The 25593-nt window shown below is 40.5% G+C and overlaps 1 protein-coding gene across 6 annotated transcripts; it reads right to left on the bottom strand.

Moving 5' to 3' along the window:
* Nucleotides 1–853: 853 nt before the first annotated feature.
* On the bottom strand, nt 854–24797 carry C1GALT1 (core 1 synthase, glycoprotein-N-acetylgalactosamine 3-beta-galactosyltransferase 1). Of its 6 annotated transcripts, none has more exons than XM_080664900.1 (5): nt 24494–24797; nt 14503–14739; nt 8439–9106; nt 1573–1798; nt 854–886 (listed from the first exon to the last, which is right to left on the bottom strand). In XM_080664900.1, the coding sequence occupies exons 1-4, from the start codon at nt 24498–24500 to the stop codon at nt 1613–1615; spliced, it is 1098 nt and encodes a 365-aa protein (XP_080521026.1). In that variant the 5' UTR covers nt 24501–24797; the 3' UTR covers nt 854–886; nt 1573–1612. The 6 variants fall into 6 exon arrangements, with proteins under 6 accessions (XP_080521026.1, XP_080521027.1, XP_080521025.1 ...); XM_080664901.1 differs by lacking the exon at nt 24494–24797 and adding an exon at nt 24455–24491; XM_080664899.1 differs by having other exon boundaries at nt 854–1798.
* Nucleotides 24798–25593: the final 796 nt, after the last annotated feature.

Here is a 25593-nt window from a genome sequence, read left to right as displayed (position 1 = left end):
TCCTTCCAGAAGTTCTTTAAATAGAGGGTCACTAAAATAAGAACAAAATATTCATGAATGTGTTTTAGATGACAGTCTTGAATGGGTATTCTGCTCTACTGCAATTATCTATCCATCGGCAATACAATCATCCCCAAATAGAGGATGGGACAAAATAGCATTTACTTTTGTATTATTTATTAATTATTGTATTATTTTTTATACGAACAACTGTAAACCTACTTTTGCCCCACCCTGTACATAAGTCAGCATCAAATTTAGGTTATTATTCATAAAATAAGTATTTTGTCTTTTAATACCTGACATATTTCAGCTTGTTTAAGCATTGTGCATTTTCTAATGTTTTTAATTAACTCTGGTCAAAATTTTGCATTCAAATTACTTTGCCAGTGTAATTAATAACCACCTTAGATCCTAAAAATGAATTTTAAAACTGCTTTAAAAAAGTTATGAAAGGCACAAAACAAATTCTCATCTCTCAACAGGATAAGAATGAAAAGAACTATAATTATGTAGTTGGAAAGAGTTTTAAATGATCAATTAAAAGTGTCACTTAGTAATTCCTGAGTGGCAGTGATATCAAAAAACATTCCCCAAGAAGCATTAAATTTACTATTTATTAGTTACCCATAATTAACAATGGGTAAATATGGGAACAAAATATTTAATCAAATGCTTTAAAGCTTTGAGTAAATATTAATAGTTGAAAATGGTATCCAAGAATGGTTAAACATATTTAGAAGAGACAATAGCAACTCAGCATAGTACCTTAGATATATTGTGGTTTCAGTTCCAGACCACCACGATAAAGCAAGTGTCGCAATAAAGCGAGTCGTTATCTTTTTTTTTTCTTGAGGAGAGTCTTGCCTTGTAAAAGGCGCAACATCTGTGAAGCACATAAAGCAATAAAACTAGGTATGCCTATAAACAGTTAACTATTAATTAGAACCAAGTATATACAGTATATATTATAGTCAAGGCCCATGATCATTTCAAAATGTGGTTTTTATTAATGCGCGTTAGGATGAGTGCCATTCTGATTCTACCTTCTTCTGAGAGAAATATTGCCAATTTTAAATAGTCACAGCAAAATTTAGATTAGCCAAAACTACACACGGGTATGTGTTGGGAGAGGAGGGGTTCATTTATACCATACTGTGAATATAAACTCATGTCTTGAGTTTATAAACAACACTGAACAACAATACTTCCTTCTAAAATTTTAAGGCAGATCTGTTTAGCATCGTGTGTGTGTTACTAATATGGTGCAGTATAGTTTTAGCAACTGTTTTAACTTCCCAGTGAAAATAATACATGTGGTCAGAAACAGGCAACAAAATCGTTTTAGCCCCTCTGCCTTGCCAACATTATAAAAACACAAGTTTTTCATATATATATTACTGTATCAAAACACATTTTAACAGACTTCACAGCTTATTAAAGCTTCAGTTTATAAGCGTTCATATGAAAGATTTCTAATACGGAATGTTCATTTAGAATTCTTCACTGGGCTTCCAGTGTTCTACATCAGAAAGCAGAAGTTCTTCTTCAGTGCAATGTTAGACATTTTACCTCTGTTCATTTACGCTTTTCTTTCAAGGTTTCCCAAATTTTACTTTGGATCTTCATTTTTGTATGCTTGACTTATTTCCTTCCGTATATTTTCAGGTAAGGCAGGTTGATATCTGTATAAATATCCATATGGACGAAGATGATAAACGAGGTATTCTAACTCATACATGGTTGTAGGATCAACATAGTGAAAAGAAACTGCAAGATCAGAACAGCAACCAGGACCCTAAAAAAGTAGTGGAAACAGTCATTATTAAATAAGTAGCACATAGTTAAAATACAGTATGCACACAATGATAAAGGAAACACTAATTTTAACAGAATCCAGTAATTAAAACTGGCAAGGTTTAAAGAGGCACTTAATTTATTAGACCTGGAAGAAAGGATTTTTTAAAGCTCCTAATGATTTAAAACCAAATATAAAATTGCTAAAGCATTTCAAATTGAAATAATATTCTCTTACTCCATAGTGTTTCAGCAGAAAAAAATCTTGAGACTTTTTTCAATACAAAGGATAAAGCTCTATTTCTTCAAGTTTTGCTTTCTCTTCATAATTTTCTCACTATAAATTTTTGTTTGGCTGAGCTCCAGAAAGATACCTTCAGAACATTCAGTAACTAGAAAGCCTTGCCTATTTTGTGTCTGCAATCTAATACTTCATCTACACATTAACTCAAATAGTAAGGGAGGAAGTTCTGAGTCAAACCTAGGTTTGAATCCAAATTTTGCCTACTTGTGTATGACATTGGCAAGTTATTAAATCTTTATAAGCATCAATTTCCCCATCTGCAAAAGGGGTTAAAGAAGATAATGTGCATGAAATGCTTAGGACTATGCTTTGCCTATAATAAATGCTCAATAAATGTCAGCTATTACTGATAAGAACAATCACATTCAGGTAAGTCAGAGTTTAAACCTTCATTCACTTACATAATTCTCATATATTCCTAATACAGTTGGCATGAGAACAAGTTTAAAACAAAACAAAATAAAAATACAACAAACAGAAAAAGCATAAAAATATAGAAAACTGGGGGAAAAAACTGGTCATAGAATTAATCACAGGTCATTTGGGGATCAGAATTGGTATCTGGAGAATGTTTCAGGTGACTCCAGCAAAACTGGGATTCTATCTAATGTCTTTGCAAGGACCCAGGGAGAAAGAGTCTGGTAAGTTACCAGAGAAGATTCATATTGATCTATTAAATTGAATATTTAATAATTTATGTTTGGAAGTATGCAGCTTACAATGCAGTAAAAATTATCAAGAAATTATTCATTGTATTTTCTCTGGCCGGATTCTCAACTTTTCCTTTGAAACATTGTGAAATCTTGGATAACTATGTAGGCATTGAAAAATTATCTGGTGCCTACTTTTTAAAGCTTGAGGGAACATGCCAAAGCCGGTTTGGCTCAGTGGATGGAGCGTCGGCCTGTGGACTGAAGGGTCCCGGGTTCGATTCCGGTCAAGGGCATGTGCCTTGGTTGCGGGCACATCCCCAGTGGGGGGTGTGCAGGAGGCGGCTGGTCGATGTCTCTCTCTCATCGATGTTTCTAGTTCTCTGTCCCTCTCCCTTCCTCTCTGAAATATCAATAAAATATATTTTAAAAATAAAATAAAATAAAATAAAGCTTGAGGGAACATAATAGAAACAAATATGAAAAGTAAACTGTAAGTCAGCTTGTGATTACCTAAACCAGCTCTGTTCAATAGATATATCTAACCACATAATGTAGTTTAATATTTTCTAATAGCCACATTTTAAAAAGTAAAAGTAGGTGAAATTAATTTGATGTAATTTAATCTTACTGAATAAATCCATATTATTTTTCAATATGTAATATTTTTAAAATTATTAATGAAATCATTCTTCTCAGTTGTGCTAAGACTTTGAAAGCAGTCATTAATTTTATAATTAAAGCACATCTCAATGTGGACTTGTCACATTTCAAGCGCTCAATGGTTAATGTTAGTGGCTTTATACTGGCCAGTACATATTGAACTAAAAAACCAGAACAATAGCAGTTAGTTTTAAATTGCTGATCCTCTATGGATGCAATTTTATTTGACTCTGAAATATTGTAGTAATATTTTTACAAGATTTACTGCATTAATTATGTTACACTCTATTGTATTCTTGCTTTTTACTGGATGGTCAGGATACTGTTATTAAGCATTATAAGCAATAAAATATAATAAAACAGCTATAATTATTAAAAATAAAATAGTTCTTTGCATATGATTATGGTTATTTAAAAAACTCGAGTCAAGTGAAAAATCATCCAAAATAAGAAATCTAAGAACAGAGACAGATTTTAAAGATGCTTTCAAAACCAAAAGCTTTCATATATATAGGCTAGAAGTTTTAAGAAAGAGCCTAAGTAGAACAGTAACAAAAATATTAGATACCTGGGGAAATACCTAAGAAGGAATAAAATTCTGAAGAAAACTATAAAACTTCACTAGGGGACCTAAAAGGCAAACTAAAAAATCCTGGGCAATTATGTCCACTGTCCTTAAATTAACAAATTTATACTCAAGGATAAAGACATAAGAGTTGCCAGAACAGTCTTAGATTAATAACTTAAATATTTTGTAAAGCTACAAGGTTACAACATATGGTGCTGAGCCAAAACCAAATAGAATGGAACAGAACTTGAAATTCAGACACTGATCCTACACTATACCATAGTGTATGATAAAGGAGGTATTTTAAATCAGTAATGAAAATAAGATTCAGTCAAAATAATGGTATTGAAGTACTTAACAATTTTTTAAAAAATCAGGAGCTCTCTACCTCATCATATGCCAGTAAGTTTCAGAAGAATTAGAGTTAATGTAAATAAAACTGACAAAGTAATAGAATGTCATATTTAATCATTTCTGATCTATGAAAGAGGCAATTTCACATGTAGAAGGAAATATTTATATATAGGCAAATATAAAATAAATAATACAAGAATAAACTGTGTTTCAGATACTCTAAACTGTAAACCTACTTTTGCCTACCCCTTTTGTGTGTGTGTGTGCGCGCGTGTGTGTATTTACATATAAATATAAATACACACATCTATTTTAAATCCACTGTATTATGACTGCAAATTCTCTGGTGAAAAGTCTATTTCTAGGGAACAGACTCACTTATAGCGAATTTAGAAGGTGGAATGAGAAGGGAACTGTATGAAGAGTAAAGTTCTGAACAACCAACTTAAGACCATAAACTGATCAACTAGAATATTTTACACTCTCACTTGCTATATAAAATTTTTATACACTGTATTTTTAGTGATTATTACAGAGAATGTATATATGAGATTTAGGGTGGCTTTAAAATAGTAACTCAGAGAAAAAGTATTAAATAATGGATGAGTAATAATACAATTTTGATTTCACAATGCGTTTATATAGAATCTCCTAAGAGAGAAGAGGCAACATTGGAAGTCTGGGTCAGTTTTGGCACTCCCAAATCTATGTTATAGTTTTCAATATAACTGAATAAATTTTTACATAAAAAACAAGTTTTTGCCATCCATTTAAAAAGTGACTAGAATTTAAATAAAAGGTGCACTATAAGCCCTGGCCAGGTGGCTTGGTTGGAGCATCGCCCTGTGCACCAAAAGGTTACAGGTTTGATTCCTGGTTAGGACACCTAAACTTCAGGTTGCTCTGGATGGAAAACAAACAAAAAAAGCCCCTGGTCAAGAATTACTATTTTGGTGATGATTTGAAAGTGCTGGCCTGTCCAGTGGACCAAAGGGTCCTGGGTTTGATTCCAGTCAAGGGCACGTACCTCGGTTGCAGGCTCCTTCCGGGCCCAGGCCCTGGTCAGGGCTTGTGCAAGAGGCAACCAATTGATGTGTCTCTCACACTGACATTTCTGTCTTTCCCTCTCTCTAAAAATCAATGAAAAAATACCCTCAGGCGAGGATTAAAAAAAAGTTCTAGTCTGTGAAGAAGAAAATGATAGCATGATGTATCTTATTTGTATCATAGGGCCAGAGAAAAGAAGGCATAGAATTCTAGTAACTTGCCTAAGGGCATTATTAACTAACTAGAGGCCCAGTGCAAGGTGGGGTTCCTTAGCCTGGCCTGCATCCTCTCACAATCCGGGACCCCTTGGGGGATGTCAGACTGCTGGTTTCGGCCCGATCCTCGCAGCCCTGATAGTCCAACACTCCCCGAGGGATGTAGAAGTGCGCGAAGCCGCAGGCGGCTGAGGCGCCGCTTCCACTGATCCTGGCCCTACTGCGCCTGCCACCGCTGCCGCCACTTGGTGGCACTGCTGCAGAGGTGGGAGAGGTTCGCGCTGCTGCAGCTACGCCCACCAGCCATGAGCCTGGCGTCTGGCGCCCATCTGTCAGTTGAGTGGCGCTCCCGGTGAGGGGGCACACTGACCACCAGGGGGCAGCTCCTGAATTGAGCATCTGCCCCCCTGGTGGTCAGTGCACATCATAGCTATGGGCCAGTCACCTGGTCGCTTAGGCTTTTATATATATATAGACTAGAGGCCCGGTGCACAAAATTCGTGCACGGGGGGGGGGTGTCCCTCAGACCAGCCTGCACCCTCTCCAATCTGGGACCCCTCGAGGGAAATCCCTCTCACAATCCAGGAATGCTGGCTCCCAACTGCTTGCCTGCCTGCCTTCCTGATTGCCCCTAACTACTTCTGCCTGCCAGCCTGATCACCCCTAACCACTCCCCTGCCAGCCTGATTGATGCCTAACTGCTCCCCTGCCAGTCTGATTGCCCCTAACTGCCCTCCCCTGCAGGCCTGATCCCCCCAACTGTTCTCCCCTGCAGGCCTGGGTCCCCCCCAACTGCCCTTCCCTGCAGGCCTGGTCGCCCCCAACTTCTCTCCTCTGCCAGCCTGGTCACCCCTAACTGCCCTTCCCTGCAGGCCTGGTCGCCCCCAACTTCTCTCCTCTGCCAGCCTGGTCACCCCTAACTGCCCTCTCCTGCAGGCTTGATCGCCCCCAACTGCCCTGCCTTGCAGGCCTGGTCTCTCCCAACTGCCCTCCCCTGCTGGCCTGATCACCCACAACTGCCCTCCCTTGCAGGCCTGGTCCCTCCCAACTGCCCTCCCCTGCTGGCCATCTTGTGGCGGCCATCTTGTGTCCACATGGGGGCAGCCATCTTGTGTGTTGGAGTGATGGTCAATTTGCATATCACTCTTTTATTAGATAGGACTAGAGGCCCAGTGTATGAATTCGTGCACCAGTGGGGTCCCTCGGTCTGATCTGTAGGATTGGGCCAAAACCGGTTCTCAGACACCCCCGAGGGGTCCCAGATTGCGAGAGGGTGCAGGCCAGGCTGAGGGGCCCCACCAGTGCATGATCGGGGCCAGGGAGGGATGCAGGAGGTTGGCCAGCCAGGGAGGGGCCACAGGAGGGCTCTAGGGTGTATTTAGCCCATCTCGCTCAGTCCTGATTGACCAGACCCCTGCAGCAAGCTAACCTACCGGTCGGAGCGTCTGCCCCCTGGTGGTCAGTGCACGTTATAGCGACTAGTCGACCGGTTGACTGTCTGCCCCCTGGTGGTCAGTGCACATCATAGCGAGCAGTTGAGCGGCCTTAGCATATCATTAGCATATTATGCTTTGATTGGTTGAACGGCCAACTGGACAACCAGACACTTAGCATATTAGGCTTTTATTATACAGGATAAATAACAGAACTAAGTATAAAAGCTGGGTTTCGTGATTCCTCGACTCTTTCAGTCATTCACTGCTGGAATTGGTCATAATAGTGAAAACCCAGCAACAGTTTATTAAATGTTCATAAGCAGGAGAATGGATAAATTACAGTACATTCATATATTAGGTTATTACACAGAAGTCTAAATTAATGAAGCAGATACATAGATTAATGTTGATAAGTTTTACTATATGATATAATTCCATTTATTTAAAAATCTGTAAAACAATACTATATATTATTTATAGACACATAAACATGTAGGAAAAATATAAAAACAAGTCTGGCAATGATAAATATTAAATTCATGGTATTATCTGAAGGAGGTAGGAGAAATGGATTGGGAAGGATATACAGGCCTCAACTATATCTATAACCTTTTTCTTTTAAAAAAATCTGAAGCAAATGTAGCAAAAGATTAATATTTGGTAAAGCTGGTTGGTACAAGACATTATACTTTTCTCAAATATTTGTACATCTGAAAAATTTAATAAAATAATGTACTTTAAAGTTCTCAAGAATGTAAGTTAAGGTGTCAAATGAGAGCTAAGACTTATTAGGCACTTAGTGTGTGATAGACACTGCACTGCACTGTAATTACAACTGGATGAGAAAGGTAGATCATATCCATTTTACAAATGAGAAAACTGATGCTAAGAAGTTAGGCAAATTCTGTCCATACCAGGTCATAAAACTATTAAGTGGGAGAGCATTCAACTATTAAGTAGGTCTTTCTGAACCTCAGTCTTCTGATGTGTTGTTTCTTAACCACCCAAACTAGAGTACCCCACTCTATTCTGAGTCATTCTCCATCCCTTTACCTGGCTTTTTCTTCAGGACACTTACCACAACCTAGAATCACATTGTATCTTAATTAGTCTGTGTGTTTATTGTATGTCTCCTCATCTAGAATATAAAGTTAATGAGAACTGGAACTTGGCCATATTTACTGCTATAGTCTCAGTGCCTGGCATATAGTAGTACTAATATTTGTTGAATGACTGAGTATTGCTGACACTCATATTCTTATTTACTGTGTTATATTGTCACTCTACATAAAAAGACTAAAGGAGATTCTCAGTGTTACTAAAGAAACATACACATATTAGTTTTTTTAATGTAAGCAAAAGTCAGTCTAAGTATTTATATTGTAATAAAATTTCTAAACTTACCTCTACAGGAGGGTAATAGTTATAATTCCAGTACCAAAATGTTTTAGGTAGATAACCCTTGATTAAGTGGTGCTCTGGTACAAAGGGATGAAAAGTTTCTTTTCCAATGGTATCTCTGGAATCTCCCGCTTCTACATTTATAATTTCCATGCATCTTCCCAGTGCTAAATCTTCAATGGAGGAACTATGTGTACATTTCTCTGTTTTAAATGCATCAACAAATCTCTTCAAAGCTTCTTTGCTCAGTACATATCCTGCTCCTCCACTCATGTAGCCCTGCTTAACGTAGGGCTTAAATCTTCTCCCAAAGTAAATGGGTTCTTCAGGGTTGTGCTTTGAGAGAAGCCATCTCAAATTGTCTAGTATAACATATGTATCGTCATCGGCTTTCATAAACCAATCTGCATCTTCTAGATAGTGATCATGAACATACTGAAAAGCTTTAATTGTTTTCCAGTATAGCTGGTCTCTGCCTTCTCTGGTTTCTAATCCCACAGCAGGGAAGTCTTTGTCTTCTTCTGAACTCATAAACAACACTTTATTACAGCGCTGGGCCCATGTAGCTTTGACATGTTTAGCCTTTTTCTCTAGATTTTGAGGTCCTGTCATAACCCAGCAAAGAATTTTAACCTTCTGATAGAGGTTTTCAGCGATGTCAGTGTTCTCATCTATTAAACAGAAAATTTCAAAGTTACATTTACCTATAATGTGAAATCCAAATAAATTATGCTGAAGAAGACATTTTCTTAAACAGTATCAAAGAACCACCCCACCCCTGACCCCATTTCTATTTAGCTAGCTACCATTAGTGATTTAACTGAAAGAAAACAAAACTCAACCTAATATGAACTGTCATTCTGATCTATTGGTTTCATGTCAATCTTATCCAGGAGATCAGTGGAGCTAACAAGAGTTGTCACTATGACTTCAATTTTTCAATAATTTTTCATTGCTCTGAATAAACTCTGAAAGGCAGGAAAGACATGCTGCTGAAGTGGCAGTTTACTTTGAAGCTCATTAAGAGTCCACTGTTATGAATTTCTATAAATACCCTAAGGTGGCTTTTTATAAAAAGTTTTCCTAACTACCCCAGTTCCATGAAGAGGCATTAATACAGAGTTGAGATTACTTCCAATAGTAATATATCTCATTACAAAATGTAAAACCACCAGTCAGAAAAAGAACATATGAATAGGAAGAGGTAGTATTTCCAAGATCATCTAGAGTAGTGTTTTTCAAAGTATGGGTTTGCAAAGAAATGTGTAAGGAGCATATGCCAGAATATAAAGCAGCATATTAATTTTTTCTTTGAAGAAGTTTTGCTTCTCCCTCCCCCTCAAAAAAAGTCCTAAGCAGTGAGTTGAAATGATTTATATCCTGGTGCAAGCTCCTTATCTGGATGCAGGTAGGTAACAAACAATTCCCTGGCTGTCATGCCAAAACCACATTTTGAGTAACAATATGCAGAGGAAGAGTTCAACTCTAAGATTCTAAATCAGTGCTTTGTGAAGGACCAATTTTTTGCGTCCAATAGTTTGAGATCTATACTTTTACAAACATGCTAAAAATGAAATACTGAAAAATAAAAATTAAAAATCATATATAAAATCCAAGCCCCAGTAAGTTTTTATATTTAGATTTAGACAAAATTACTGTCAAATTACCATAAAATCTCTTTTAATCGTGATTTCAATACTTCTTTAGTTGTGGACCAGCATGAGTCTGCAAAACCACACTTGTGTAGCAATGCTTTAGGCATAATCCTTAGAAAGCACATCCTTAAAGTTAAGGTCAACCAGTGAGTTATGAAAGCTAACACCTGTGAAAAATTAACAACTAAAGACATAAATTTCTAATTAACTGATTGTGAGGGAATAGAAGGCAAGGTTGGGGCAGGGCATGAAAATATACTCATGCCCCACTAAATATCAAGAATTCACAATCTAAAAACGGACAAAATCACCCTATTTTCAATCAGAGAACATTCATGGTTCTTATACCTGGGAGCCCAATTTCCTAGCTATACAGACATACCAAATCCTGAATGGAAAGGGAAAATGGTGGAGGCAGGAATCTGCAATATGCTTCACTAAGAGCAAGAGAGCTTTCTCCCCACTGCTAGGTAGATATTCTTTCTCATTCTTTCAATCACTCACTCGTTAATTACTTTGTAGTAAGCATGTGCTAGCACAGGAGATAACAGGATGAATAAGATACATTTGCAAACCAGTATTTGCCACATACTAAGAGATGCTATAATTTCTGAGGTATGTACAAAGGGTTTGATGTGCTGTGGGAAAAGAAAGCAGTGGCTGGCAAATCCTATGGAGCAGTGCAATGGGAACTTGGCTAGAACAAAGAAGGGGAGGGGGGATAAAGCAATATCAGCAAAAATAAGAGATAATGCAGAAAATACATCTTTAAATGAGGAGATGCTCACCAAAGAAAGGACAAAAGGCATGGTGAAGTTTGGTTGAGTGCAGGTAGATGGGTATAACTCAAGGCCTGATCAGGGGAAAAGCACTATAGATTGAGAGAAGAAATCTGAAAAATGGTAAAGAAAGTAAACTGTTAGATTTAAGTGATAAATGAGATTGACTGGTAAGCAAAGAAAAGCATCTACCATGACTGCAACATTTCTGACTTGGGCAGATGGTAATAAGATATATAAAATAAGGGATACAGAAGGTAGAGTAAGTTTTAGAAGTAGGAAAGAAAAGGAGTTCATTTGCATGTTAAGTTTGAGAGGAACAGAACTTTTAGCATACCCTACATTTTGTGGGTCTTGGAGGAGGACAAGTAGGTACCTAATATACGTGCCTGCAGTAAGGTCAACCTAGCACAGCTTACTAGTAGTAGAGGAGCCTCAATCCAATTGATCATTTCAAGACCTAGAGCAATGCTACAGAGCAAATGTACAGTGATCAAACTGCTTTCCAATAAGAACACCTGCTCAGAGCTGAATCACTGTTATATAAACATTCACACAACATAAAATAAGTTGTAATGTGCTTGCTAATTCACAAAACTCAACCAAGATTTGACACCTTGCCCTACAACCACCATTTGAGAGGTAGGAAAGAAATAATTTACTGCCAGAAAGATAACAGAAACAACTGTTAATGAGGATGCATCCTAGAATTCTAATTGTTTTCAAGCTGCTTGCATTCTTTTCTGTCAAATAAACCACAAAATTTGCAGAGATCTTTGAATTGTGTTAAATCCTTTTTATAGTGTCTAGAACTGGGTTAAAATAAAGACAATAGACCTAGCAGTATGGCTCAGTGGATAGAGCATTGGCCTTCAGACTGAAGGGTCCCGAGTTCGATTCTGATCAAGGGCACATGCCCAGATTGCGGGCTCGATCCCCAGTGGGGGATGTGCAGGAGGCAGCCAATCAATGATTCTCTCTCATTGAATGTTTCTGTCTCTCTATCCCTCTCCCTTCCTCTCTGAAATCAGTAATTAATTAATTAATTAATTAATATATATATACACACACACATATATATATATCCTAATACATAAAAAGCCAAGTGCCGTCACGACCAAAATGACTGGACGGATGACCAAACAGCAGGCTAGGGAGCTGAGAGAGCGGGAGCTGTGGGCCCAAACGACCAAAGGACCAGTCCGGCTCTCACAGCGTGGTGGGGTGGGGCCACGGAAGCTGAGGAGCCTTTCTGGGTGGGGGGCTGTGAGCATGGAGCTTTCCGGGGTGGCTGAGGCAGAAGAGCATCGTGGGGTGGGGGGGGGCAAGGAGGAGGAGCAGGGTGGGGGCTGTGACCGTGGAGCTTCGTGGGATGGCTGAGGCGGAGGAGCGTCACGGCAGCGGCTGAGGCCGAGAAGCCTTATGGGGCAGGAGCTGTTAATGTGGAGCTTTGCGGGGTGGCTGAGGCGGAGGAGCATCGCAGGGCAGGAGCTGTGTATGTGGAGCTTCGCGGGGCTGCTGAGGTGGAAGAGGGTCACAGGGTGTGGTGGGCTGAGGCCGAGGAGCCTCGCGGGGCGGGGGCTGTGAACGTGGAGGTTCATGGGGCAGGGGCCATGGAGGTGGAGGAGCAATGCTGGGTGGCAGACATGGCCCTGATTACAGCTAGGCCTAGGGACCCTAACCGTGCACGATTTAATCGTGTGCTGGGCCTCTAATCTACACTAATAAAAGAGAAACATGCAAATTGACCGTACCTCTGCTATGCCCACAAGCTACACCCACCAGCCAATCAGGAGCGAGTATGCAAATTAACCCAACCAAGAGGGCTGCAGCCACAGAGCGAGCAGGAGGCTTGGGTTTGCCCGGCAATGGAGGAAGCCAAGCTTCCCGCCCACTCTGGCCAGCCCTGGCCTCCACTCAAGGCTACAAAGTTTCTATTATAGAAGATAAATAAATCCCAACAAAAATGGCGGCAGCCACGGAGCTGGAGAGAGCAGGAGGCTTGGGTTGCTCCTGGCGATGGAGGAGCCAAGATTCCTAGCTGGCCCTGGCCTGCGCTCAAGGCTACAAAGTTTCAATTATAGAAGAAAAATAAATTCCAGGTACCAGGGCCTTCACTTGGGTCTCCAGGGGGCGTAGCTGGCCTGCAAACCACCACAGGCCCCTCACCCAGGCTGCCCCATGCCCCAAGGGAACCCCCACCCTGATCCGGGTCACCCTTCAGGGCAAACCAGTTGGCCCCCACCCCTGCACCAGGCCTCTACCCTATCTAATAAAAGAGTAATATGCAAATTGACCATCATTCCAACACACACGATGGCTGCCCCCATGTGGACACAAGATGGCCGCCACAAGATGGCCAGCAGGGGAGGGCAGTTGGGAGGGACCAGGCCTGTAAGGGAGGGCAGTTGTGGGCGATCAGGCCAGTAGGGTAGGGCAGTTGGGAGGGACCAAGCCTGCAAGGGAGGGCAGTTGGGGGTGATCAAGCCTGCAGGAGAGGGCAGCTAGGGGTGACCAGGCTGGCAGAGGAGGGAAGTTGGGGGTGACCAGGCCTGCAGGGAAGGGCAGTTGGGGGGGACCCAGGCCTGCAGGGGAGGGCAATTAGGGGTGACCAGGCCTGCAGTGGAGGGCAGTTAGGGACAATCAGGCTGGCAGGGAAGTGGTTAGGGGGTGATCAGGCTGGCAGGCAGAAGCAGTTAGGGAAAATCAGGAAGGCAGGCAGGAGAGCAGTTGGGAGCCAGCAGTCCTGGATTGTGAGAGCGATGTCCGACTGCCCGTTTAGGCCCAATCCTACTGGGATCGGGCCTAAACAGGCAGTCGAACATCCCTCGAGGGGTCCCAGATTGGAGAGGGTGCAGGCTGGGCTGAGGGACACACCCCCTGTGCACAAATTTCGTGCACTGGGCCTCTAGTATATATATAAAAGATAAAGACAATAAGGAAGAGATGGAAATTAAAACTGTGGGAGTTGATGACATCACAGGGGCAAAGAAGAGCCAAAGAACAGAGACTTGGAGAAAGCCTACATTTAACGGGCACACAGAGGACTCGACTGAGAAAATCTAGTTAGAGATACGAGGCAAGGAGAAAATGAAGTCATTATAACACACTCTTAGTGTTTTAATTCCCTAGTTCTTTATGCTTCTAAAAAGAGAAAAAGATTAGTGATATTAACTACTGATAAAACTATAAATTAAAATTTATGTATACGTCTTGTGTTTCTCTAAGAAAACACAACTAAGCAAAAACAAAGACCAAAACAAGATGATAGCAAAAACCAAAGATGCAGATATAAACCATGATAACACAATTAGACTAAATAAAAATTTCAGAAACAAATCTAGACTGAAAAGTTTTGCCTTTTGCCAAATTACAGTTTCTGAACTAGTTCTATTAAAAAATAAATTCAAAATTAATATTTTACTACCTAAGTTCATCTGGGTTTTAGCAATTTCCTTCTTCTGAGGCAAACTAAGATTTGTCATTAACATCTAAAATTAAGATCATTTTTATCAAAAGATATACTGTGATATAACAAAATTCATATAACTCTTTCAAATTCTTTCAATACTTACATAGACTGAAAAATACTGTTCAATACCGAAAAATACTCCTTAATAAAGTAATCCATACCTTTATGTTGGCTAGCATCTGCATTGAAGTTCATCTGTCCTTCTAGATGATTCTGTCCATTATCATCTGAATGCCTAGCATGAGGATCATTATGAAGAATCTTAGGTTGGGTGTCACCCTGTTCTCCCAACAAAATACTAAATAGCTGAGAACATAAAACAAATCCAACTGCTGATCCACAGAGGAAGATTAAAAAATTCAGCCAAGATTTAGAGGCCATTTCCCAAAAGTGTATTTCTGTAAAAAAAAAAAAAAATTAATAGGGTGTTATAAACTACAGAGCATTATACATACCAAAAGTAAAAAGTCTGTTAACTGTTAGCTACACTGGAAAGTTAATTCCTTTCATATAAGAGAACATATCTAAGAATATTTAACTTTTACCTATGCACAGGAGATAAGAGGATGAATTTACTGCTAAAACAGCACATTATAGACAAGTCAAAAACTGAATAATCATTGTTGAGATGGGACATGGGTAAATACGAATATGGGAAAATATGATTCAATCAGAATCATTTGAGGAGCATTTTAAAAATACAGACTTCTAGACTCAACAACTGAAATTTCAGATGCAAAGTGCTGGGACAACTAAAGTTTATATTTTTACTTTATTTCTTAAGGAAAGCTTTGTGTTATTCTTTGTTTAAAAACACAACAACAAAAAACAAGCAATAAAGCACTGCACAAAGAAAGAAATCACTAAATCCTAGAAACAACTTTTGATGAATATCATTACGGATATGAATAACATCCTATATAATAAAAGCCTAATATGCAAATTGTCCCCTCGACCAGGAGTTCGACTGCTTGCTATGATGTGCACTGACCAACCAGGGGAACGAGAGCGGGACCGCGGTGGGATAGTGGAGCAGGTGAGCGGGCAGCGTCAGGCCAAGGCGGGTACGAGTGGGAACCTTATCGCCCTGCCGATCGCCCCACAGATGGCGACCAGCAGCGGCAGTGGGGGGCAGAGGGCCCAGCACGAACCGATCACCTGCAGATGGCAACCAGCAGCCAACAGGCCCTGATTGCCCAATTGGGGCCAGGCCCCAGGCTGGGATGGGGAACTGGGGGTGGGTGGCAGTGACTAACCTCCTGCAGCGTCAGGGTTGGGGGCTGCAACCTCTTGCCAGCTACCTGGGGGCAGGGGGTAACAGGGATGGAAGTGCAGTGAGAATGTGGGGTGTCCGCTGAGCTCACTCTCACTACCCCTGCTACCTTCCCCCGGGACACCAGGGCTCACATGCCAGGGAAGCCCCTGCGCTCAGGTGCTGAGTGCCTGTAAGGAGCTCGCCCCGTACCCACACAGCCACTTCCAGGTGAGCCGGGCCACAGCCATCGGGACCACAGGGGCTGGTCGGGCTCCCTGTGGGTTTGCGCAGGAGCCAATCTGCGAGGCCAACTTTCGTGCAGTGCCACTAGGCGGCCCAGACGCCCACGCTGTACCCCAACCCACAGCGTCCAGCTGCGCTCACCGCATCTCCATGTGGAGACTCAGGCGCTGTGACTCAGGCAGAGGGGGGCGCGCAGGGGCCCGGGTGCTGCCCAGAGCCCAGAGGTCAGCTGGGACCTGCCCTTCCATACCAGACACTTGCTCTTCAACCGCCAGCCAGGCCTAGGGACCACACCCATGCAACGAATTTCGTGCACTGGGCCTCTAGTCTTTATGAATAACAGAGACAGAGATAGAAGGAGTGATAATTATAGCTAACATTTGATTCCTGTACCAAGAGCTTTACATGGATTACCTTAAACCATAACCTAAGGACCACTGATCCCATTTCATAGATGAATTCAGAGAGAGAGGTTAGTAACCTTCCCAGGATCACATTAGCAATCTAAATCAAGAGTTCAGACTCTTGCCCTGGCCAGGTGGCTTAGTTGATTGGAGTGTCATCCGTACACCAAAAGGTTTCCGGTTCAATTCCTGGTCAAGGCACATATCTAGGTTATAGGTTTAAAGTCCACTCAGGGCAGGTAGGAGAGGCAACTGATCAATGTTTCCCTCTCACATCAGTGTTTCTCTTTCCCTTCCTCTCTCTAAAATCAATAAACATATCCTTGCATAAAAAAAAAAAGTTCAAACTCATCACCACTTTGCTATAATTTTACAAAATTTGGCTTGTAAATTTGTATATTTACAAAATAGTCATGCTAATATATTAAGTTAGATTTACTTGAGAAGAATAAAGCGGGAGGAATTGGTCTATGTGAATTTAAGATATCTTATAGCAACTGAAATCAAGACTATATAGTACTGGAGTACAAGGCTCATGGACTAATAGAACAGAATAGACAACCGAAAAATAGATATTTGATAAATGTATAATGTCAAATATCAACTGATATTTGTATAAAAGCAGCTGAGTGGAGGAAAGATAAGACTTTTCAATAAATGTTGCTGGGCACCTCTAGGCCAAAAAAAAATCTTGACCTAAGTCTCATATCTTATACAAAAATTAACTCCAAATGTTCCCTGGGCTTAAATATAAAATATGCAACTACAAAACTTTTAGGGGGGGGAGAAAAAACCACAAAAGAAAATATTGATCTAGAACTAGGCAAAGAATCCTTAGACTTGACAGCAAAAGAACAATCCAAAAAAGGGAAAAATTAATAAATTGGACTTCATCAAAATTAAAACTTATGCTCCACAAAAGACACTACTGAGAGACTAAAAAGACAAGCTAAATTGGAAGAAAATATTTGCAAACCACATATTTAACAAAAGAACTAGTATTTAGAATATATAAAGAATTCTTAAGCCCTAGCCAGTTTGGCTCAGTGTATAGAGCATCGGCCTGAGGACGGAAGGGTCCCAGGTTCGATTCCGGTCAGGGGCACATGCCTAGGTTGCAGGCTCAGTCCAACATGCAGGAGGCAGCCAATCAACGATTCCCTCTCATCACTTATGTTTCTACTTCTCTCTTCCTCTCTGAAATCAATTTTAAAAAAAGAATTCTTAAAACAAATAGCCAAAAAACAAACAAAAGTCAATTAGAAAATGAGAAAAGGACAAGAACAAATATTTCACTGAAGAGGAAGTACAAACAAGCAAATGAGAAAATGTTCAATTTCATATGCCACTAGGTAAATGCAAATTAAAACTAGAAAGAAATATCTCTACAAACCCATAAGGATGGCTAAAATAAAAAATAGTGATTCCAGCCTGGCCGATGTGGCTCAGTGGTTAAGTGTCAACCTATGAACCAATAGGTCATGGTTCCATCCCTAGTCAGAGCACATGCCCAGGTTGCAGACTCAATCCCCAGTTGCAGGCAGCCAATCAATGATTCTCTCTCATCATTGATGTTTCTATCTCTCTCTCCCTCTCCCTTCCTCTCTCTGAAATCAATAAAAACATATATATATTTTTAAATCATACACAGAGAAAGAATAGTGGTTTCCAGGGACTTAGGGAGGGGAGCAATAGTGAGTTATTGTTTAATGGGTATAGCATTTCAGTTGCACAACACTATAAATGTACCTAATACCCCCGAAACTTACACTTAAAAATGGTTAAGATGGTAAATTTTATGTGTATTTTACCATAATAAAAAATAATGGAAAAACGAATCAATGATAAAGATGTTGATTTTCTCCAAATTAACCTATATATGTAATGCACCCCAACAAAAATATAAGATTTTATAAAGTTAAACAACTTGGTATAAAGTATTAAAACAGTATGGAAGGGAGGGAGGGAAGGAGGGAGGGAGGGAGGGAGGATTGCAGGATCTTAGGAGAGAGCAATTAGGAGGAGGCACTCATTGCCTCCGTCCCTTAAAAACAATAAACATGTGAACATGAGAAATTCTGGAAAGGGATGTGGGGGTGAACTAACCCTACCAGACCCACTTAAATACAAGATTTTAAAAATCTAATAATGACAAAATTATTCTAAATGCTGTTTGGAAAAATAAGCATGTGAGTATACTGGGAAATTCTTGAAAGGAACATTGGGGGCTGGAGGGTAGATTAGGTCTACCAAATATTAAAATATATTACCTACAATAAATGGTGGTATAGTAATAAAAATAATTTAATAATTTAATATTCAGGTCAGGCATATCAATGTATCTGTGAATCTGTAAAAAAAATTTTTAATTTAAAAGACATAGCACTGAGAAACTTTTTTTCTCTATAACCAGACTGTCACAAAGTGTATCAATGATATTACAACATCCCACTCCTGCATGGATGATGAATCATTAATGAAACAGAAGCAGCCTCAATTTCCAAATCAGTCAGATAAGGGTTTCTCAGACACAACATTCCACATTTATCTTAACTTTGTAGTCTCCAAGGCAACAGGACTCTGAATGGGCTTCTAAGTTTATGCCGGATGTTAATTAACTCCTTGACACACAGTCTCCCTGTGCTTTAAACTTATCAAATATTGATTCATTTAAATTGTATCTAAACCCCACTGTTCAAAACCCTATAATAGCCCTGTCCCTTCTTTATTTAGTGAAATGCTGGCAGTTCCTCTGGTGTTTAGTCTCTCTCATAGCAAGTTAATTAACCTACCTTTGTAAGCCCAAAGATAGCCCTGTTGGTTTTTATCAGATCAAAATAATCTATTAGAAAAACAAGCACATATGGAAATTTAATACATAATCCACATAGCATTCCAAATCAAGAAAAAGATGGCTCATTCAAGAAATGATATTGAATTAATCATTTGGGAAAAAGTAAAAAGCACAGATGGATCCCTACCTTTCTCTTTCAAATTCCAAATGTTTCTAAGATTTCAATATTTTAAAAATAAAATTAAACAAAATTAGGCGAAAACCTATTTTTATATAAAGAACTGAGATCTTCCCCAAACTCAAAAGCTATGACTAAATTATATGAGGTTATTCACTGGATAAATTTCTGGCAGTGAAACTGCTGGTTCAAAGGTATGTTTCTATATTAAATGTTAAAAAAAAAATGTGCAGCAAAAAAACAAACAAAATAAAAAGTTATCAAAAAGAGAAAAACAAAAGATCAACCTAATATAAAAACAGATACTTAAAAAAAGGACTTACCTAATAAGAAAATAAAATGGTCAAGGATGTTCAAATTTCATTCATATTACAGGAAGGTAAATTAAATGGAGATACTATTTTTAACCTATCATACTGGAAAACAAATTTAAGTTTAGTAACACCCAATATTGACATAGATGTGAGAGAAAACTGGCACTCATACATTCTTTCTCACAATATTTACTGTCTTTTGGAAGGGCAATTTGGCAATATTTTTTTATCCTCTCCTGAGGGATATGTTTTTTAATTTAGAAAGGAAGTGGGGGAAGAGAAAGGAAAAATATCGATATGAGAGAAACATTGACACATTGCCTCCTCTACAGGCCTCACTGGAGATGGAACCCGCAACCTATGTGTAACTAACGTGCCCTGACCAGGAATCAAATCCAAAAACTTTTGGTGTATGGAACGACGCTCCAACCAACTGAGCAACCTGGCTAGGGCTGGCAATATCTTTTAAATTTTTAAAATTAATATGCCTTGACCTATCATTTCATAACCAGAAATTTCTCTTAGGGACATAATCTAAAAGATGTTCTTGGTAGCCACAGCAATGTTTGTTTACTGACAAGGAATTAGTTTATACAGAAAATAATACATTTTCTTTTTCATCTCTACACCTAGCTCTCCCCAAAGGTAACTACTACTGCTTCTTATGTATCCATGGAAAAAAAGTAATGCCTGCATAAACATATATGTATGTACATCCTTTAATTTACATCAAAGAGATGATGCTCTATATCCATTAATCTCCACTTTACTCTTTTCACTTTTCTCTCATAACACCTATGTAAAAGATTTATTTTTTAAGACAGAGCTCTACAGTCTGTATAGTATGATTGCATTTGGCTTTTTAAATGCTTCTGTATATATAAAAAAATTCTAGAATGATGTACAATAGCCCCTCCTCCCCTTTATCTATAGTTTCACTTTCCATTATTTCAGTTATCTGTAGTCCAAAAATGTTAAATGAAAATTCCAGAATAAACAATTCTTAAGTTTTAAAATGCTCACTGTTCTAAGTAGCATGATGAAATCTCACACCATCCAGCTCTGTCCCACCCAGGACATGAATCATCCCTTTGTACACATCTAGGCTGTATATGGTTCTCCCTCCCGTTAGTCATTTAGCAGTTAGGTTATCAGATGAACTGGTATTGATATGGAAGTGCTCCTTATTACTATGTTGAAGTAATCCTTATTTTACTTAATAATGGCCCCAAAGCACAAGAGTAGTGTTGCTTTCAAAGAGAAACCATAAGAAGGTATGTATATGTGTATGTATGCTGAGGGGGAAAAAACAGTATATACAGGCATTCCTCATTTTATTGCACTTTGCTTTACTGTGCTTCACAGATGTTGCCTTTTTTAAAAAACAAACAAACAAAAAACAAATTAAAGGCAAAACCCTCCACCAGCTAAAAGATTATGACTTGCTTTATTGCAATGATCTGGAACTGAACTCACAATATCTCTGAAGTATGTATGTATAACAGGGTTTGGTACTATCCACAATTTCAGGCATCTACTGAAGTTCCTAGAACATATCCCCCATGGATAAGGGGGAACTAATGAATACAAAATATTTAACAAGAGATACCTCTGGGAACTAATACTGGGTGGCATGGGCAGCAAGGAAAAATTTATTTGCGTTTTATAACTTTTTTATGTTTTACTTTTTTAAATCAATTACATACCTATTACTTTTCTGACAAAACTTAAAGATAGATATTTTATATAGGGAATGAAATAATATAAGAAAAATTAAATTGCACTAATTTCCCACACTTGTTACACAAAAAGATCTCTGAGAGTTTCTCCAACTTTCAGATTTATATACACACAAAACATTTCCACCTGGACCATAGGCATGTTAAATTCAACATGTCCAAAAGTGACTCATTGCCTCCCTCCCTTAAGCCTGCTCATCTTACCTAATTTACTGGTAACTACCTAAATTACTGACCAATGGGTTCCTATTTCACCAGGAGCCATTTGATTATTTAAAGTAAAAATTAGGGAGACATTGTTAACACTCTTCTTAGCTTTACCCCACATCCAATTACCAAATCTTGCCAATTTTATTTCCTAACTATTTTTCTAATCCATCCTCTCCTCTCCATTTCTACTACTTGTCCTATTTCAGGCCCTTCTCTCTCTCCTAAGATCCTGCAATAGCTCACCAGTCTACCTGACTCAAGGCTATCTCTCCTCAATTTATTCCCATTCTGTTATCAGAATGACCTATCTAAAATGAAAAGTTGAACTATATCAATCCATGGAACCCCACTGCCTACAAGACAAAAACTAAGGACATGATAAGGCCCCCTCTTTGACCTAGACTCTATCCAGGTTTCCAGCCTCATATGTCATTACTCCATGCCTTAAAATTTATGCTTCAGCAATCCTGAACTCTACAGTTTGCTAAATATCCCAGTGAAATTAGCTCCTCTATTCCTATTATCTTCCCTGTCTACACAACAAATACCCTCCTCCCTCCACCATCTATGCCCCAACTGTGTAAGTCCCAGTCAGCCAAGGTTTCTTAACTTGGCACAATTGACATCTTGCGCTGAATAAATTCTCTTTTGTGGGGGCTGTTGTTTACTGTCAGATGTTTAGCAGCATCCAGGGCCTATATACTCACTAGATGCCAGTAGCACTCCCCCTAGTTGTGACACAGGAGTTTTTTTCTCCAAGGGTGGGACACATTTCCTATTTTCACACATTATAGATTTTGGCATTTATGTTTGAATTTAAGTACAAAGTGAAAATTTACGTACATATTAGATACACATTTAGATTTTATGATAAAATGCTACTTCTCTTTTTATGGAACAATCCCCCATTTTTTCTTCTTGCTTCTTTTTAAAAGAATGACCTTAATCCCACTGAATTTTCAGTAAAAGAATTTTGTCATGCCTTTCTTTCAATCTTGTTAGTTTGTATACTAGCCTTTTTACTCAAATCTCAACAAATCTTCTAAAAGTCACATACTTATACTTGGAATCTTAAAATTGTAAGTGAATCTGAACTGAAGTTCAGCATGACTGTCCATTTCCATCTAATGACTGTTTATACCTGTACTGTCACAAGAATTCCAATCAATGATTTTACCACACAAAGATTATTTTATATTGTCATAGTTTGTAATGTTCTTAAGCTACATATAATGCAACTGTTATCTTAGTGAGCACAAATCAGTATACAAATATATAGTAAAAGGTATATGTCTAGTGACAAACCTGTGTATTGCTATGACTAAGTGAACATTAATTCATTAAATGTACTCCTAAATAAGTTTGCGATAAAATTCTAAGAATTCTAAGAATTTCTGAATACTGAATTTACTCAGCAATATATAATCTATACCAAAAAGCATCTTTTTTTAAAAACCATTCCTATCTTTAAATGGGTAGTAAACACAAAATATTGTTAAATGCTGAATCCTAAGTAAAAAGACTCATTGAAACATTCCAACCAAATTTAAGAGAGACATTTAATAGTTCCCCACTAGTACTGAAAACCATATTTTCCTGTGAAGAACTTTAAATGAGTCATACTTTCCTGACTAAATCATTATTTTACTTTACATATGGTAAAAAGAGTTAACTGTTTGGTAACTTGAAACTATATTCGCTTATATTGCACATCAATATACAATAAGGCAGGCAGAAAATGCATATAGTTTACTATATACAATACTTAGAGCACATAGCATCATGCACAAGGCTCATTTCACATTTATCTGATAAAGGTGTAAAAAGACGTCTAAATACCTCTTACTGGTAAAAACTGGATTCCCGCTGTCTAAACTTACACCGGAATTAAACAACCTGAAATCACGCACAACACTTTTTTCCTAGTACCCAACACAGCTAGCTATCTCTTCTATGCCCAATTTGTCGTAAATGAACATATTTTTGTCCCTTACACATCGGCCTAATCATTCACTCTAATGCATTAAAGTTCTGACTTTTATAACTAACTTTTAAATCTCATAAAGAAATCAATTCATGGTTAGCATACAGTTCCCAATCTGGAAACGTAAAAAGGATACGCCACAATATCTATAATGAATTTAGAGAACTAGGTTATAAATCTAGTCAACATTTCCAGAGCGTGTTGTATATGCATTAGGGTAAGAGCTAGGGAAAAATAAATGCCCACCCCTAAATTACGGTCATCTTTTAAGAGTATATAATTTATCCAAATTCAAGCTGTATGGCCACCTTGACAGCACCTACTAATCAAATCACACTGGGGAAAGGGGAAAAGCAGAAGAAAACCTTTTCCTCCTCCTTGTCCTCGCGGCAAGTGCCCAAAGCACACCTGGCTCGGTCATTCCGCCAAGCCAGGGGAATTTAAAAATGTGTATTTGTCACAGACAAACCTGAAGGTCCCAGAAAGCCCGGAGGAAGTCGCCGGCACTCGTGGAAGGTGCCCACTCGCTGGGCGCTCAGGTGGCGTGGCAGTCCAGCGGCTCTCGGGGAAGGTGCCCACACCTGAGCCACATGTCCCGCTCGACCCACGGGCGAAGAGGCGGGGAGGGCGCGGCGGGGCAGGACCGCTAAATGGTCCCGCCGGAACCCGGGCGCAGCCGCCGCCGACGCGGCCGCCCGACTGCAGGCAGCGCGCGAGGAGGAGAGAGGCGCGCGAGGGCGAAAGGGTAGGACCCACGGCTAAGAGGAAGCAACAATTCAACAAAATAGCGGCCGGGAGGGCAGGCGGACCCAACCGCAGTTCGCAGAGGCGCCGGGAGCAGGAAGTGCCCGCGCCGCCCTCAGAAGCCCGCACGTCCCCAGCCCCGGCGGCGACTCCCAGACACCTGTTTAGCGGTGCCCGCGCTCGGGTTCCACCCTCCAGGCTCCCCCCGCAAACACTCCGAGCAGGGGAAGGACGAGGGGAAGCAAGACCTTGGACTCGCAGCCTGAGGGCGCCTCCGCCGGCCGTACCTGACATCAGCGGCGACTCCCTCTCGCCCCTCCTGGGGGGCGGAGAGGAGAACGACACGAGACCGGCGACCTTCGCTCTACTCGGCAGCCGCAGAAGTGCTCGTCGCCGCTAGCCGGGGCCGCCCGCTGCCGCCTAGATTTCTCCCCGGCAGCAGCGGCGGCGGCGGCCGAGGGGGGCCCGGCGCCCGTTCCCGCCCTCTCGCACCGCCCCTCCCCGCAGCCGGTCCAGGCCGCGGCCCGCCAAAGGCGCAGGCGCCACCCAAGGGTCTCCTAGCGGTGACGTCGCCGCCGCGGCCCCGGCCCCAGGGAAGAGCCGAGCAAGAGGGGGCGAAGTGGGCGGGGCTACGGCGACGTGCGGACGCGGGGATTGGCCGCCGAGCGCACGCCCCGCCCTTCTGCGAAGGTCGTCTGGGAAGTTGGGTCTTCAGCGAGCAGCAGTGGAAGCCCCCTGGCTGCCCCTCTCGGCTGGCTTTCACCTTTCTTCTCATGCTGCAGGGTCATGCACTAGTTTCCGGACCTTGAGAGGGACTAAAGCAGTGAGACTGAAAGTGGGGGCGCCTTGTGGACCTTTTTCTGAGGGTAGGATCTGGCCCTGCAGGAGACTTTTGACCTGGAGCCTGCTCTTACCTTGTTTTTCTCCGTTTCCCACACCTCACCCGCACCCCCATACTCTCTTTTCCCAGTACCTCTCTGGCCTTAATGACAGGAAATACGGCAAGATGAGATATGCAAACGAGTGCTGGGTAACCAGTTCTGTGAAGTAGGAAGCGCTGAAAATTCAGTTGATGATAATACCACAAGGCCTTCTGTAGGCACACGGGGCCTTTGGTTCTGCCATTACTTCAGTGCTGTCAGGCAAATGGCAGGAAGAAGTTCCTCGGGGCTTTGCAAAACTTATCTCCTTCAGTTGGCAAAAGGACATTGAATCAGTAACCTATCTTTGACTTGTGAAGGGGGAGCCTGTGAGCCATGGAGGCAACCTTAAAGCAGTCAGGAGGTGGGGGTAAGGTCTTGGCTTTATTGGAGTTAACCATCATCTACAAGGCCTAACTTGAAGGTGAGGAAGCTACTTTGTTTCCTTCAAAGGCCCTCAGATAGTT

The sequence above is a fragment of the Plecotus auritus genome (genome assembly GCF_963455305.1).
Source record: "Plecotus auritus genome assembly, chromosome: 4".
Taxonomy (NCBI): Eukaryota; Metazoa; Chordata; class Mammalia; order Chiroptera; family Vespertilionidae; genus Plecotus; species Plecotus auritus.
The sequence above is the reverse complement of the archived record's forward strand: the minus strand, read 5'-3'. Positions and strand labels throughout refer to the sequence as shown.